This window comes from Ptychodera flava, chromosome 14 (genome assembly GCF_041260155.1).
Source record: "Ptychodera flava strain L36383 chromosome 14, AS_Pfla_20210202, whole genome shotgun sequence".
Taxonomy (NCBI): domain Eukaryota; kingdom Metazoa; phylum Hemichordata; class Enteropneusta; family Ptychoderidae; genus Ptychodera; species Ptychodera flava.
The window spans coordinates 19,720,886-19,738,668 of NC_091941.1; the positions used below are offsets into that span (position 1 = coordinate 19,720,886).

The following is a 17,783-nucleotide window of genomic DNA, read 5'->3' on the forward strand; positions in this document are numbered from 1 at the left end:
AAAGTAGTTATTCGTAGTTTTGGAAAACTTGAAACCACTGTGATTCAGAATTTACTTCAGAGGATGCTTTATAAAATGAGACTTGCAAATTTTCGTGAACGAATGAAAATACGACTTATTTATTTATTGTTAACAAATGCTAATAAGGGAGCATTCGTTATTTACGGGGGGTTGGTGGATATCAGGGGGGGTTGACTTTTACAAAACCGCTTTTTAGGGGGGGGGTCAAATTTTACAATCAATGATTGAAGGGGGGTCAAATTTTACAAAGGTTTGTATTGAGTTATGGAAAACAAAATTGACTTTGGAATTTCACCAAATGTTGCTTGTGTAACCGATGTTTCGAGACGGCAGAATAATAACCGACCGAAGCTCAGCCAAATTTATTTCTCTAGCAGGGCCAACAAGTCCGAGACTGGCGTTAAGCTCTCTAGAGCAGCAACAGAGCATGTAGCCCTGAGTAAAGGTCTGTGTGTTCCTGGCGTATACGGCCTCCACCACAGCCCTGCAACGGTCTGTGGAGATAACTGGGGTCTCTGCAGCGAGATTCAAAATGGGGATCTCCATGGGTAAACAACTTGTCGAGTATGTTATGTTTCAGAAAATGAGCGATTTTGGACGTTAGGAGAAGTCAATCGCATCTTTTCTGGGATTGGTTAGGAGGTAAAGGGGAAAGGATTTTGCCCCATTCGGCCAAAAAGACCCTTTAGTCTTCATTGCGGTCCAGATCCAGGCCGCAGAGACCTCAAGTCTGATCAAAGACCATTGCAGGGCTTTGGTAGAGGCCATATATGCTGGGAACACACGTGCACACACCTGTACGCAGGGCTACACAGCATGGGGCATGAAATGAGGAACCAACACACAGTCATATAATGTAACAAACAACTTCTGTATATTACTATATTGTGTCAAATATCAGGGTCTACATATAAAATAGTAAAACCGTACTTCAAAACTATAAATATTACTCCATGGTAACAGTAACCGTACTGATCGTCCTCCCGACGGCAGGAGTCGAACACACTTTCAGAACAAAACTCTGTTCAAACCCTTTCTAAATGCTTAACAATTTCTATGGTAAGCTTAACGTTACCGCAGAGGTACCTCAGACTTGACCACGCGGCTGGGAAACACAAATAGTTCACACACGACTTTAACTAATGTTCGATGATGAGCACAATTGTAAGTCCCGTGTAATGTCTGCACACGAAAGTCGGCGACAACACACGCAATTCACTGCTAAGCAGCGTCCAGTTCAGCTACCACGGGAGCAGCCATCTTAGATCTTTTGTTTACTTCCGGTCGGGACATGCCGAACTAATCTGAAGTCTTCCTCTGCTAACTCCGCGCATCGACAAAAGTTCAGTGGAACGATCATAAATAATGTTTTCATGACAATCTCAGACATCTGACTGAACTCATAAACGGAATAAAGTTCACAGTTAACACACAATTTGCTGCAGAAAGATCAGCTTTCAACTTGTGGTGATATTATCATCTTAGCGTGCAGTGCGTATATTGCAAATATACGGCACGGCTTTCACTTGTGTGAGCAATGCTCGTTCCATCGCCTAAAGTAGAGGATGCCGTAGGGTTTAAATAAACAGTCCGATCCGCATAAAATCGATCTCTGCCACTCACCGGTTTCTTTACATATCTGCTGACTTGAGTAAGACTCAAAATAGAGAAATATCTGACTTAAAAGCACACGCTGACACTCAAACCTTCCAGTGCCAGTGAAGCATGCAACGTAAAACACTCTCTGGAAAGTTCCCGTCTTGGACTCCCTAGGTATACAGTGATAACACACAAGAACTCCCAGGCAAAATAGAAAATACACAGGTCCTCCATACATAATCTATGAGAAGCTATGAATAATTTCTTTTAAATACAAAACTAGCTAAATCTGTGTATTTATAGACTCTTGATTATTGATATTAATGTACTTGATAAGACTAGGGTAGTTACCAGTGCATGTGTGAGCAAGAAATTTGATTTTGGAATTTCACCGAATCGTTAATTCACTATCTTGTCAGAGGAAACTATGAATAATTTTTTTCCATTACAAAACTAGTTAAATCTGTGTATTTATGTACGCTTGATTATTGATATTAATTTACTTGATTAGACTAGGGTGGTAACAAGTGGATGTTTGTGCAAGAAATTTGATTTTGGAATGTCACCGAAATGTTGATTCACTATCTTGTCTATATGGAAACTATGAATAATTTTTTTCCAATATAAAACTAGGTAAATCTGTGTATTTATGTACTCTTGATTATTGATATTAGTGTACTTGATTAGACTAGAGCGATTACAAGTTCATGTGTGTGCAAAAAATTTGATTTTGGCATTTCACCAAAAATGTTGATTCTCTAGTATGTGAGGAAACTTTTTCAGCCCGGGGCCACAGGGTGCGAAGGGTTAATGAATCAAATCTGATGAAATTTTTTTTCATGGGGGGGGGGGGGGTCACATTTTACAATTGATGAATTGAGGGGGGTCAAATTTTAGAAATTTGATTTGGAGGAGGGGTCGCTTTTTACGTTTCATTTGTCGCTCAAATTCCACCGCCCCCCCCCCCCTCCCCGTAAATAACGAATGCTCCCTAAACATCGGGTGGCAGTTCGCAGTATGGAAAACGAACGAACTTTGATGGAAAATTTTGACCTCATGACATTAAAATTGGGGGTAACTGGCTTTCTGATTATAAAATTTAGTTCATAATCAGTAAGATTATAAACTTTCATGAAAATTTGACAGGCGATTTCGATAGAAATTGATCGACAAGTGCGTTGAGTCAATTAGAAGCGCGAGCGCCACCGACGTTAATGACCGAGCGAGGCCGTGTGTGTGTGCTGCATATACAGTGTATATATTTGCATAAAACAAAGTATTTTCTCATAGTTTTGGAAAGTTTGAAACCACTGCGATTTAGAATTTACATTAGAAGATGCTTTGGGACTGATAAATTTGGGTGAACTTAACAACGTATTACTTTTTTAATGTTAACAAATGCAAATAAAAATTTAGTGATAGTATGCATACATTGCACACCAGGAGTGGTTTTGATGGGCTAGTCTGGAAACGATGATTGTAGTACGTTACCCATTCAGCTGACATATTGCTAATTAAGGAAACTAACAATGATTAAATCTGTTTGAAATGTGTTAATTTGCATAAATTAACATACCTGAAAGGCTGATCAGGGAAACTACATAAGATATGGTCAGACATCATTTTGAACTTTAATGAATTTATTAAATTCAGCATGTTTGAAAACTTAAAAATTGAAAATTCTATGTCTCTATGTGGTAGAATAATCGAGATATTTGTTTTCTGCATATTTAATTGGATGGACTTAGTTTTTCTGTGAAATCACCGTTTTTACGGTCGATGAAAGTTAGATCATTTTCAAATTTTGACCGCATATAATTTGTGGATGAACCAGTTTTTTCAGAGTGAATGGTCATAATTGGTTTCAAAAGGAATATTGCTACAGGTTTTAAGCTCTCATCAAAGTTATTAATGTATTATTTATGATATATTGGCATCAAAACTTCATTAAAATTAAAAACGTTACAGAATTTTAATGAACGGCAGAAAAAACCGAAAATTTATTACTTTAAAAATCTGTATCTCCTGAACTACTCATCCAATCTTGATCATTCAAGGTTTTTATTCCACTCACTGAGATCTTTAGATTGAAGTACATTCCAATTCTCTATTCCTAATATTTAAAAATGGCCTGACATGGCTACTCGTAAAATATACAGCCAGCACTGTAGCCTGAATAAATTGCTAAGGTAGGATTTTGATAATTTACATAAATTTACATATTGGCATAGTGCAAAATGAGGGGGGAGGGGCCCTGCCAGTTCCTTGTTCGTCTCCATAAACTACGTCAAAATGGTTTCATCTTACGAACACAACATGTACTCTGTGTGTAGTGCCCTATATTGTTGTTGACAAGGCAAGTTTTGTTTAATTTTAACTCAAATTGTCACTTTATTGTGAACAGCTTTTTTTTTCTCATTTCTCCTTTTTCCACTTGCCACGGCAAGTCTTGTGCCAAATGGTTTTGTCGCCTGAGAATTAGTGGTCAGATGTTTCACTTTTCAAAAGCGAACTCGATCAGGTTTAAGTCTCCCTTCTTACAAAACAGGTCAGATCATCAAAAATGTAGTAAGCTTATATTTTCACTCAATTGATGATATGGATTCTGCGACTCTTCTGTGGGAATGGAAGTTAATGCATGGCAACGTTTTCCCATAAGATGTATATTGGGGTTGAGTCATAATATGCGAGTAATTAACAGATGTGGTGAGAAGAAGACAATATGTCTTCAAATATATTTTATAAGAGAATTCGTTCCAATTCAGGTGTGAAATATACGTAGGCCTAAATGTGAACTGGCCAGCTGTGTAATCATTTCTGTTTTGATAACATACTCTACACATGCACTCCAATGCGACATATCATCACTTGGTATCATCGCGATATTCCCGGATAACAATGAGACAAACAAGCGAAAGGTGGTTTTAAAGGGCGCCCTCAAATAGGACACTGTGTCCCACCAAATCTATGTCGATGCAATATTCAACTGTATCTTCAACAGAATAGTATGCCGAATAAAAAGTAAAAGGTATACAGTTAGTTTGCGTTTCTGATGGTTGACACAAGTTTTGACATGGACTATCCCAAACACCAAGAACCGATCTTTTTCCTTTCTTTCCAGGGCAGTTCCTGTCATTCTCTCTGCGGCAGCTGGTGGGATCGACCATTATTACGAGGGGGGGGGGAAAGATGGAAAATTGTAATCTGCGAGGTAATACTTGTGAAAAAGTTGTTCTCTTGTTACTTTGGCAAAGAAAATATTAACATAACAGGGCACATAACAGTGTAGATTTCTGGAAAAAGTGTCCTTGCTCTGCCGACTCCAAATGAGTTTGTTAAATATTTAGATTGCACAAAAAAGTTGACGACATTATTCTAAAAACCCCTCTAATTTCTAACGATGCACTTAGTGGAAGCTCGTATGAACAGCTTTTTAGCGAACCAAGGCCTCAATGAGAAGTGTCGAGAGTTAATACAGTACACAGGATCGATTAGAAGGGTATCCAAGATTTCTGTTTGATGATAATGGAGGGATGCTGCTGTAAAATAAATATGACAACCGCTTTGTCGGCTGAAATGATTGCCCTTTCTGCAACGCCTCCTGGCGGGGGAGGGGGCGTCATGTCTGAGCCACTGAACTGTCGCAAACTGTTAAAAAACTCGTTACATGTCTTCAGCCTTCGCGTTAAACAGGGTATAGATTTTCACATCCAATCATCGAACATGGCAGCAACAAGACGATCTGAAGTTCTGTTTAGTACAGTTTCACAGGGATCAATTTTAGGTCTACCTCTCTTCTTGATTTTTTACAGGTCCTATAAATAATTCAATTTAGATTATTTGGTGACGATATACCTGTTTTATTCAGGGATGAAAAACCGATAAAATTGATGTGAATATTCTGAATACTGAGTATTCTATAGGACAGACCTGGTGTGGGTCCAATAAACTTATTATTAAAGTCGATAACGCACTTTATCACGTGATTTAACCATTCAAAGTGTCTTCGTCTGCTGTTTAGATCGGGGTCATTCTTGATTCGTCAAAGGCATAATTGTCAAGACAATTAGCCCAAAAAGTAGGTTTTACTTCATATTCACAGTGTTATCTCCCAGGATCGACAATTTTATCGCTGCTTATTCTTTCTCATATCATGTAATAGGTGTGAAAGATACTTAGATCGTATTTTAGCAACCTTTTTCTAGTCCCAATACACAGTGCTCCATTTTTTCGACAACTTGGCTTTTGCAGTATTTGCACACTCTGTAAACTCAAAACATTTGTATTTGTTTATGATTAAAAACGCGTATCATATTTTAGGTCAGAGAAAAGTAGTGCCTCCGGGCATCACGTATACTCGACCCACTTCTCGTTCTCCAAGTGACATAAACCTCAATCTGAATGTTATCCATGGAAGTGGTAACTTTGAATATAAACAGCCCGTAAATGGTTCGAACGTTTCGGATTATTTTTCAGTTTCAGCATAATAACGCATACAATAATTCATGTCAAATTCCACGATCTCCATTCTTTATCTTACAGATTGTTCCTCTGAAATTAACAAAAAAAAACTGGAGCGAATATCGTCCGATTCTTTTTATCGGGTAAAATGTCAATCTTCCAGTTTGATTCGCTGTAGTCCAATATATCTTCATGTGTACAGCATGTGACTAAAATAAATTCTTCATGGCCAGGCTACAGAACAGGCCACCTTTGGAGAGATTGGCATCTATATACCCGTACGTCGTGGCAACTTTGTCTATTTGCACAGCGAGTAAAATATGTTCAAGCCTAGACATGCCTACTAATTTTGCAGTGTATTGTCACGCTCATGATATTTATATCTAATATTATATCATAATAGTCCGAAATATTGTGTCGTTCTTTTTCGTTCAGGCAGAATTTAAAAAATCCTGCTGCGAAAAAAGAGAGCATGGTCTTTGATCGATGTAAAAATCAAAAATACTTAATTACTTTAATTCTACTTTCATAACTTTTTCATGACATGCACCTACATGTCAGTTCATCTATAAATCCTGGAGTGAGGCCATGGTCTATGATTAATATATGGTCTATGATTAACATATGCTTTTGAAGTTGTTCAGTTACATTTGAACCAGGATTTCACTGATTAGAAGCTCATGCAAGTGTCAATTACCTGAATTCCAATTTGCTCACCAAGCTAACACCTTGCAACCTGTGACGTTTGATATCGCGTTCGTAAGCAAATGACAAGATTACTTGTAATTAGCATAAAGCTATCCCATCCTGCACGCTGCTCCTCACTTTATCGTGGTACGACGAACGCAAAGGTGCTCTAACTGTCAGTGGTGACACTATACACAAGCAAGATGCAGCGGCTCGTAGTGTTCTCGTTATGCCTAGTTGCATGTATGGCGATGGAAAGCTTTGATGGGTGAGTATAAATGCCACAGAGTTCACACCGATATTCGTTTAGCCTCATACATTACAGGTTGAAGTGTAAGTAGACTGAGAGATCCAGTCGTGTATTGGTGTCCGCAAACTTCAAAATCCCAGCCACGACTGAAGGCGCTGTGTAGGTTACCATGGTAAAACATGACAGGATCTGTCAGTATTAAGTGTGACGAAAAGAAAACGCAATAGAGTGAGATTTCAACTTTTCTTTTGAATGAAGTAGCGTAGATATACCACAAATCTTTTGATTTCATGCAGTTCGCACGGTAATTCGTCCCTAAACGAATAGACAGCGGTTGAAGAGCCTCGTTCCTTTTCGTCGAGATTTCTAAAATTCTCCCTGGTCAATTAATTTCCATTGTAAAGATACACATATGGTTACGACATATCAAATAAAGACAAAAAAGGATACTTTCATAGATAAACAAATAAAACGTGAACAATACGAAAAATCAGCAATTTTCAAATTTATGACAAAAACAAACCAAAAGCCCAATTCTTTGTACTTTATTTATCCCTCAAAATGTCTCATTTGTCGAATATAACATTTTACTGCGTTCAAACAATATTCTTTTATGACAGAATAGGCAAGTAAACTTAACAGTGTTTGCTTTATTTTAAATTTCTCGCAATTTTCGAATGTTGCCATATCGTAGAGAAAGCAGAGAATACGATGTCACGGTGGATGATATTCTATGTTGTTTGTACACAAGTACGACACCCTGTAGGTTTTGCGACGATACGAATACAAGCATGCTCCATATCCACCATTGTCTACTTGTTTGCACGGAGGCAGCCATATTTGATTTGGCAAACGTTTAAGTCATTTATTTTGTTCTGACACGCACATGCAGTATAACAGTCAGTGGTTAATAATACTTATAAACACAACACTCAGTAAGTACATTTAATTTTACTAGAGCTAATTTTAATTTGAAAGCATAAAAGTCATGAAAATATTGAAATGGAAAAAATGCAACTCACGGGCTTTACAAGAAAAACATTTTCTTCAACCTTTATCATGGAATCAAACCGGGTGACTCAACTATCCAGCATGCTGCAAGCGTTCGATCAAAATTCTTTTACTTTGATCAAATTTCTTATACGATGTCTTTTTTGTAAATTTTACGTGCTACAGTGGCAATATTACAACAGTATATTTTCTTTTCTTCAACTTTAATGTTACAATGTACTGAAACTGCATTTAAACGGTCTTTTAGCTGTGAGGTGATGTATTGTTCCAGTTTTCGTCTATCTGCAAAATACAGTTTTTTTCCTCTAGTAATGTCGAAATTCCTGGTTTTTCAACATGGCAATATATCAAATACGTGTGCGATGTCAAATGGTATCTTCACAGGAGATTTTCGGTGCGGGCGAAAAAAAAAATAGTTATCAGGAGACCCAAATTAATCACAAACATTAAAACCCAACTGTGATACACTGCGTGACTTATCTGGGTCAAAACTGAGAAAAAAAAACATCTGGCACTTGTCACTTTAGTCATGGATGCTCCACACTCAGATGTCACATCTCCACATCGAGCGCCTTATCCGATTTTCTTTAACTGTGCTCTAACAAATGGAAATACACACATATTCAAACTCTCAAAAGTCTTCGCTGTCTTCAGTTAGTGTGGTGTCATTCAGAAACCTGTACAGAACATTTAGTTTTCGACGTCTCGTTTTGACGAAATCAACACCAATAATATTTTGCATCGACGTAGAAAGGGGGATGATAACCGTTTGACTTTAAGATTTCGAAAACTCAAGTTAATTAAATTAGCGTCTCCACCCAAAATTTACACAATGTGACCCTTGACTTCTGTATGGCTGAGAAAAATGATAGTTCGTTATCGTATTGCATCAACGTCATTCGAAGAATTGAAGGAAAAGTCGCCCTGCTTTGGAGAAACGTGTTTCCATAGCGAATCATCTCACATCCATTGCAAGAGACATAGCGAGAGCAAAACACAAAGCTATTGCTGTATTTGAGTTAGCATTCTTGTCGCGAAGCCACTTCAAATTAGTTGTTCAAATTGTGATACGATTTAATAGTGCCAACATTTTACCTTTAGGGCTCGAAGTCATGAACGCAGCTTTCTACCACTGTATGTGACCATTTTATCTCACTTCTCCAGGTACAAGGTTCTTCGCATGGAAGTAACTTCTGAAGAGCACATTGAAATCATTAGTGAGCTGGATTTCGACCATGAGGTAATGGCAGATCAATATCAAGCATAAACCGTACACAGCATCCAAAGCTTCGGCCAAATTCACATACAGTTAGCTCGACACATACGTACGTCTACAACCATACATACAACCATACATACATACATACTTACAACCATACACACAACACACACATACACACACACATACATACATACATACATACATACATACATACATACATACATACATACATACATACATACATACATACATACATACACACATACACACATACACACACATACACACACATACATACATACATACATACATACATACATACATACATACATACATACATACATACATACATACATACATACATACATACATACATACATACATACATACATACATACATACATACATACATACATACATACATACATACATGTATCGACGACTCCTTAACTTTACGGACGCTTGATTTGTTTTCAGCTTGATTTCTGGGATTTTCCACGTGACCTGATGGTACCTCCACACTTGCTGGAATTCGTCCAATTCTATCTCAAGTCAAACGAAATAAATCATGTCGTCTGGATAGAAGACGTGCAAGCCAAAATCGACGCGGCTGTTTCTGAAGAACCCCATATTGATGTTGACGGTTTTGATTACTATGTGTACCATAATTATTCTGAGGTGAAAACAATACGCGTTTGTTTTGCTTTGTTTTTCATCCTTTGTAGGCTAGTTGGCCTATATCCATTTACAATGGGTGTCCAATCTACTGTATGTATTACAAAAACCTTCAAAATAATCTTTTCATTTTGATGAAATAACAAAGTTTTATTTTTCGTTTTCGGATATAGTTTTCGCGGCTAATCAATTTTCAAAAATGTTTAAAAGCCTTTTGTTGATAGGAAAGCATTATTTTCAATGCTTGGAATGGATTTCTTACCCCTTTTCATTTTTCAATGAATAAACAATAATTGTCATTCGTCTATGTAAATCGTATTTCAACATGTTACTTTTTTAACCCACCAATTTTTTCACTGTCCAGATCATGGTTTGGGTGGATTCTATCGTCGAGGCATACCCAACGCTAGCCTCCACCTTCAGTGTTGGACTATCCCACGAAGGCAGGGATTTGAAATGTCTAAAGGTACGTTTACGAGAACTCGATAAATCAACTTAAAATAATAGAGGTTGGAGAGCATTGGGAGGCCAGTACAAGACGTCTATCTCTCACCTTACTATTGGAGGACACCACTCCAGTTTCTTCGGTAGGCGGATTACGTCTGGTACTTTCACTAACTTTCAAATTCATACGCGTACGGGCAGTCGTTTTTTTCATAACACTTGAAAGGTTTCGATATTTCCATATTCCGAAAAATAATTATCATGTCATGATCAAGACTAAGCAAATCTCTATGAATGCCTGAATAACAACGACAATGTAATCATTCCTTGTGGTAAAAACTCAGATGCTTGTTGGTACTCCGAACACATTTTAGCGGTGTAAAGTTTAAGGTGGAGCTGCACGTTGCCAACAGTTTTTTTTTCAAAGCAATATTTCTCAAACATCTAAGATGACAAGAAAACACCCTATTACTATATATTTTCAAGAAACAGAGAATCTAAAGTTTACTATGGTAGCAATAATTTACTTGAAGGATGAAGGAGGTATATATCTGAGGTGGAAAACCTCAATTTTGGCATTTATGATAATTATTTAAGTCAAAAACTTGACACTATTTTCTGAAATTTGATATTTCACTTAAAACAAGAGTATATGTAGAAAAAACGACAATTTTATTTTGCATTATCTATCCTCATTCTAAAATGGCAGGGGTTGAAAGACTGACACTCAAAAAAGTGATTAAAATCATGATAAGCAAAATTAAAATGTCTCTTATTCAAAATGCTTGAATTATATTGCCAAGGAAAGAAAAAAGTCGTTTTGTTGAATAGTATTCAAAGAACATAATGCGAAAATTTCAGAAAATTTGACCAAGTCAGAGTGATGAGTTAAATTTTTAGAAATCTTGAAATTGGGAGAATAGAGAAGGCAGGGTGATTTGCATAAATTTGCATAAATTTACGCTTATTTATCACCCATTAATGACTGCTTGACAAGCTAACACGTGCACCCAACTAAAATTTTCAAAATAAAGAAAAAATTCGTTAAATTGAATGAATATTTGCAACAAAGTGATTTTGAGCAAAATACCCTCTGTAACGTGCATCACCCCCTTAATTTATTTCAGCCTGCTCTTCTCTTTCTAGCGAAAATTTGCTTTCTTAGAATTTTGATTTTTAAAATCTTTTATGTGGGATACTTTTCACATGTGCCTAACATACCACCGCTACTTCGTCCATTGAGTTTCAGCAGAACTTGACATGATGTCGACAATCTCATTTCTGAAATTTTGGATGCATAATTCCATTTCTTTTGAACACTATTGGGGGTCATGAAAGCTAATCCCTACGACCCAGCAACCATGGATGACATTCGATTGACATGCATGCTTTTGGTTCCTGTAGATCGGTATTGATACTGGGAAAACAAAGAGAGCGATCTGGTTCAACGGAGCCATCCACGCCCGTGAATGGGTCTCCCCTGCCACCGTAATGTGGATGACCAATGCCGTAAGATTATTTAGATATTTTTTGACGTCATTGAAAGTATTAAACATATACTAGTGTTCCTTACTGAAGGGCCAGTAACTTATTGAGATGTGGCGATCCTGACGATTTTACCCATACCACAGCCCAAGAGATTCAAACTAGTATGTTAACTAATAGTTGGAAGTTGTGGCGGGTGTAGGCGGGGGATAGAGAATTTGGTCGTTTGGTTTATTTCTTAGTTTGATGTCAAACTGACGTCTTCATCATTTCACAGCTTTTGTCCAACCACACTACCGGTACAGATGAAGATGTTACCTTCTTACTGGAGTCTTTTGATATGTATATCTTACCTGTGATGAACCCAGACGGCTACGAATACTCGTGGACAACTGTAAGTCACGCAAATACGCTCGTTGTTTTTGTTCATTAATAATCTCCGATGCACTACCTCTACCAACTTCAAAGAGAAACGGTATTTGGAACATTTGATATTTTTGGTAGTTTGGCGTACATGTAGTTTATCACGTACCGTTTCCTGTTGTACTCTTTGAAATATCTTCTAACGTTGAGTATGCACTTGAATTTGTAATGAAATGATTCTTTACATGAATGTATGTATGTATGTATGTATGTATGTATGTATGTATGTATGTATGTATGTATGTATGTATGTATGTATGTATGTATGTATGTATCGCTTTGTTTAAATATTTTTGAAAGGCGACTTAAAATAGAGCAATATGTTATTAACGGTTTTCAATGTCATGCCATTTGATTGACTGAAAAGTTTACTTGACAGTGTGTATACACGATAACTCATCGTTCTGTTGTAAGAAGAAGAATTGGGTTCGTGCTACAACAGTACCGTAAGCATAGCTATGAATGGTTATATTGTCCATTTTAAATGAGCAGCTTTCATCTAAAGCATGCTGGCAATATCAAGTATATTTGCCAAGTGTTTGCCAGTAAGTGAAACACGGCTATTATGACAATTATGGTTTCAGAATCGTATGTGGCGCAAGACGAGAACTCATCATCCTGGTGACCTGTGTTACGGTACAGATCCAAACAGAAACTTCGATTATATGTGGGGAGGTAAACATTGCATCTATATTGCATGTTATGACGTGTAATAGCGATATCAATTGCAAACGTGATATTAGGTCCCTCATGTGATGGCCCACGAACCTGACTCATCCCTGTGATCTGTTAGTCGAAAATATTATTTTATGCGGTGTTGTCGGTACGTGTAAATAGTTCCTGTTTTGTTTTGCTGTTGTTTTTAGCACGCAATTTACTCGTCCTTGTTAGTGTCAGAACTCGATTATACAACTGTATCAATTTGAATGATTGAAGGAATGTGGATTTCCCCCCTAATATGGTTGTCCTGAAGAATTACAGAATTCAAAGTAGTTTTTGTAAAAGTCGAGCTGGACATGCAAAATCAAATCAGAGCCTGATAGTAATTCCATTGAAGAGAAGTAATCCAACCAACCTTCACATCTCAGTATTATTGGTTCGGTTGGCCTGTCGCGGCGCAAACTGGGCCAAATAATCCTTACGAAGGCTATCAACTTAGGGCGCCCATAGCTTTGTAAGGCAGTTGAACTCCCTAGGATTATGTTTGTTTGCTGGCCCAGCATTATTTAGTCTTACTGCCTGACTGCCATGGATGAAAACTCGTCGAAACAGCACCAAGGTTGCATGATTTTGTTGCTCCCAAGTTGAAACCCCCCCCCCCCCCCCCATCCGACGCGATCAAAATGATCTCACATAGGGTCAGTATACATCTCCTGGTCATCCAGAGAAAAGATTGTAACATTTCAGTGGAAACTTTTCACGCATTCCACTATTGCAAGAAAAGCGTTCCGAAGGGGAGCGATATTGAAAAAGAATTAATTTTACCGGGTTACAATATTTAGTGTGTACATCTTGTTAAAGTTCAGCTTCAGCGAGGGAAAATGACTTTCACTTTCAGTGATGTTTTCCGACAACGAACTCCAATGGCGGCTGAACCGTTAACGAAGATCAGAATTCAGACAAAAACCACTACCATTCTTGTAGCTCACTTTACTGCTCTCCTGAGCCGTTTGTCCTCTTTTGAAACTGCTCTCGTTCACGGCTAGTCCGAAAAAGATACTGCTCAACGGTTGCACTGATTTCTCCATGCTTCAGTGACAAAAATTAAGCGAAAAATCTACCCGACCAGTGGCAATTGGAACACGACCACTGTGCCTAGTGCACGATCCAAGGCACATCAATATTTTCCATCGATAGTGAGTGATCAAGACATTTTGCATGAATGAATAAAGTGCGTTAGAGTATTAGATGCTGAGGATATATGCAACACATTCGATGGATTTATGTGTTTGTTCTGTTTAAGGTCTCGGCGCCAGTAACGTGTCCTGCGCTAGCACATATCGCGGACCCCACGCTCTGTCAGAAGTTGAAGTGAAAAATGTCGTCGAATTCATCAGACAACAGTCTCAATCTCAGACATTCCGATTGTTTATTGATTACCATAGTTACTCACAGATGATGTTGTCGACATGGGGACATACATACGACCTGCCACCAGATTACGACCTGATGGTATGTAAATGATCTCCTGGATAAACTCCATGAAACTTGATGAAATTTTACTGAACTCGTTTTCATTGCTCTTTCAATTTACCGTAAGATGCGTATTGCTGTAGGGAAGGGAATTGAAAAAACAAGAAATATGCGACAGTGTTCTCCAAAGTTTTCAGCCGATACAAGACTTTCTTTGGTCACGTGACATGAACACTTAGTCATTATTCCCTGACGTGCAACTGTGAATAAATGATGCATTGCACACATAGAAAATTAGATCTACAGTGAACACTATAATTTGGTTTTGTGATGAGAATTATCCCTAAAAATTTGGTAGTTTGCAAATTTGTATTGATTCTCTCCACCACTCTCGCACACAGGAGGAACACATGAAAATTCACACCGAAGCAATTCACGACGCCTTTGGAGCGAATTACACGTACGGTCCTGGTTCTAGAATCCTTTGTAAGTTTCCTACCTAGACAATCTTCACGGTTGACTGTTCACCCTGAATGTGACAAAAAATATAAGTACCTTCACTAAGATCATATTTACCAGCAAGGTACGTGGGGCGCTCTCAAATTTGTAAGTCAAAATATTTTATCCTACCGGGTTTAGCGTCGAAGAAACTTTTTATACTGATAAGGAGTAGTGTACCAAGTAAGAAAGAACTTAATAAAGTGCCTTTAACGAGAGACTTCGTTTTTCATACAAGGATTTTATTCTTGTAAGAAAAACTCTGTGGGGACATTTTGCGCGTGTCTGTTTTTCCATCAAGAAGCTGTTGACAACCCACAGCTGTTACTTGGACAACGCCAAAGGTGAAGGCAGTGTAATCCACAGGTGCGTGGAGTTGCCATTTAGTATACATAGAGAGAAGGGGCAGGTTTGACAGGACTTTCCCCTTCTCTCTATGTACTATGTACTCCACGCACCTGTGGTGTCATCCACAGATACAAGTCTAACTGCAAGAGAGGGTATTGACGAAAAACGAAAAACGGTCAAATCAGTGAGGGGAGATTTGTATAAATTTGTGAACCAGGCAGTTTTTCAACAAATGGTTTCAGACGTTTTGAAATGGGCGAGTAAAGCTACGTTTCTTTTTCTATCGTGGTGCTCGCCACACACAAATCTTTAAGTCAAAATATAAGACTGGTGAATTCTTACGAAAAAGGTCATCTGTGAATTCACTCAAGGTAAACCATGCCTGGTACAGCCATGTTTGCCAAGATATCGCCATACTGATATACTTTCAATTAACCTTTGCGATCTTGTACGCAATCAGATTTATCCCGTAAATTTCAGTTTTGAAAGGGGGTTAATCTAGGTACATACAGATAGCAAGTGATCGTATGTCGAGTCATCATCTCCGTATTGCAAGCGTGGTAGTAAGCCTACCGGCCATCTAAATTTAAGATTATTCTAGGAATAATGAATAATACATATATTGAACACTTCACAAAATTTATTTTCTTGACTTGTTTACGTTTCATTGCTTAAGATTAATCTGGGAATAGTACGATATATTGAACACTTTACAAGTTGTTGAGCTTGGCTACCTCACAACACTTAAATCGACAATGCCAGACCTAAAAGCCCGATTCATTTACTTTAAGTTGCTCCTTACCTTTCATGTCTACAGATCCCGTGTCCGGCGGTAGCAGAGACTGGGGTTACGGCGACCGTGGAATCCCCTACTCCTACACCATCGAACTCCGCGACACCGGAGAGCACGGCTTTCTGCTCCCCGAGGACCAGATCTACGAAACCGCCTTTGAAAATTATCGCGGATTAATAGCCGGACTGCTGCACATTGAAGCTACGCCCGTGCGCGCGCAGAGACATGTATGAGGTTTGGATTGAATTCTCAGTATTAAACAGAGGTTAATTTTCTAACCTCGTAGGATGATAAAGCTTATGTGATTTGCATCATCATTGTTTTCATTTATCTGTCTTGCAGCCGGCACGTGTTGATTTCAAATCACAGATCGTCTAGTGCTGCGTAACATTTCATTGAATTATGAGGTCACGGAATACATTCATTGAAACACAAAAAAGTCTTGGAATGACTTTCGAATCTGATATATGACAAAGTGATGATTCCGTACAGTTATACAAAGAAAACAGAGATATAGATTGATTGGTAATTTAGATGCGTCATCATTGGGGATTTTATTCATTATATGATCATCATCTTAAGAAACTGATTTCGTAACTTGAAACTTCGACGGAAGTATAAAATAGCTCAGCGTTCATAGGAAACAGACACCTCCGTTAATTCGTGAGCCAAGAATTCGACTTGTGCTAGCTGTTCATCAGCTGAACTAGTACAGTAAAGGCTTGTGGAGTCTGAAGTACGTACAATCCATTCATCCTAAAACAAGCACAGTCCATAAGCATACTTGTGTATACACACCTGATACGATATGTTCAATGAGAAGTAAGAATATCGATTCTCCTTGTCAAATTTGACATTTCCACGTCGTATAACAGTTACATCGTGAAAATGTCATCGCGTATCTACATAAAAAGATTATTGTTAAAACTGAAAACTAATTCTGCAGTTGGAATTTTGTTATCGCCATTGCATTGGCATTTAAAATCCAACGCATTAGTTTCACGATGTTTGACTAAAAATATTTCACACAATTGTACTTACTGAAGGGTGTGTATACAAACATTAGTGGTCTCGGACTTCAATTTGGTGTACAAGCTTGAAGATGCATACCCACATACATGATACCGCCTCCATGCAAGTATACGAAGAGGCCAACAACAAAAAACGTGGACACGGTGCATTGGAATCCTCACAGAAACAACATCTTGTCATTGTACGCATGACTATACAAATGGCATTTCATTAAATTTCCTGGTCTTGTACATTCCCTTGTATGTTTCTGATTGTCTAATCCTGACAATGGGATAGTACATGCTCTTCGACTACTTGTTTCCGACTGTCAAATCCTAAAACTAGAAGTTAAACTATTATACTTTTGGCATCTGGATGCTGAGTTGCCAAAAGTCAGAGATTTGGCTGTTCATCACCACTGCCTTTAAACACTTCTCAACATTTTCTGAACAAAAAATGCTTTGGAATCGAGGGACATTTAGGAAAAGTCAGGGTTAATCGAAAAAATCCCAAAATGTGTTTCCAAGATTTTCTGATTTTATTTCCTCATACATTTTCTTCTCTTTATCCTACTGTTTCATTAAAGACATCAGTCATATTATGACCACGCGCACCGTTCAAATGTACATGTTACTACAGTGTTTCAAATGCGATGAAAGCAATGTAAACAACTTCACTGACTGTGGTGGACTCTGCGATCTTTTCACGAGAAGTTAGCGACA

At 38.0% G+C, this 17,783-nt stretch overlaps 1 protein-coding gene across 1 annotated transcript; it reads left to right on the forward strand.

Annotated features, from left to right (window-relative positions):
• The first annotated feature begins 6,712 nt into the window (after window positions 1-6,712).
• Window positions 6,713-16,350, forward strand: LOC139149659 (carboxypeptidase B-like). Its single transcript, XM_070721515.1, has 10 exons — window positions 6,713-7,036; window positions 9,194-9,269; window positions 9,729-9,929; window positions 10,291-10,392; window positions 11,775-11,879; window positions 12,133-12,249; window positions 12,863-12,953; window positions 14,242-14,450; window positions 14,813-14,897; window positions 16,075-16,350. The coding sequence occupies exons 1-10, from the start codon at window positions 6,972-6,974 to the stop codon at window positions 16,281-16,283; spliced, it is 1,260 nt and encodes a 419-aa protein (XP_070577616.1). The 5' UTR covers window positions 6,713-6,971; the 3' UTR covers window positions 16,284-16,350.
• The last annotated feature ends 1,433 nt before the right edge of the window (window positions 16,351-17,783 follow it).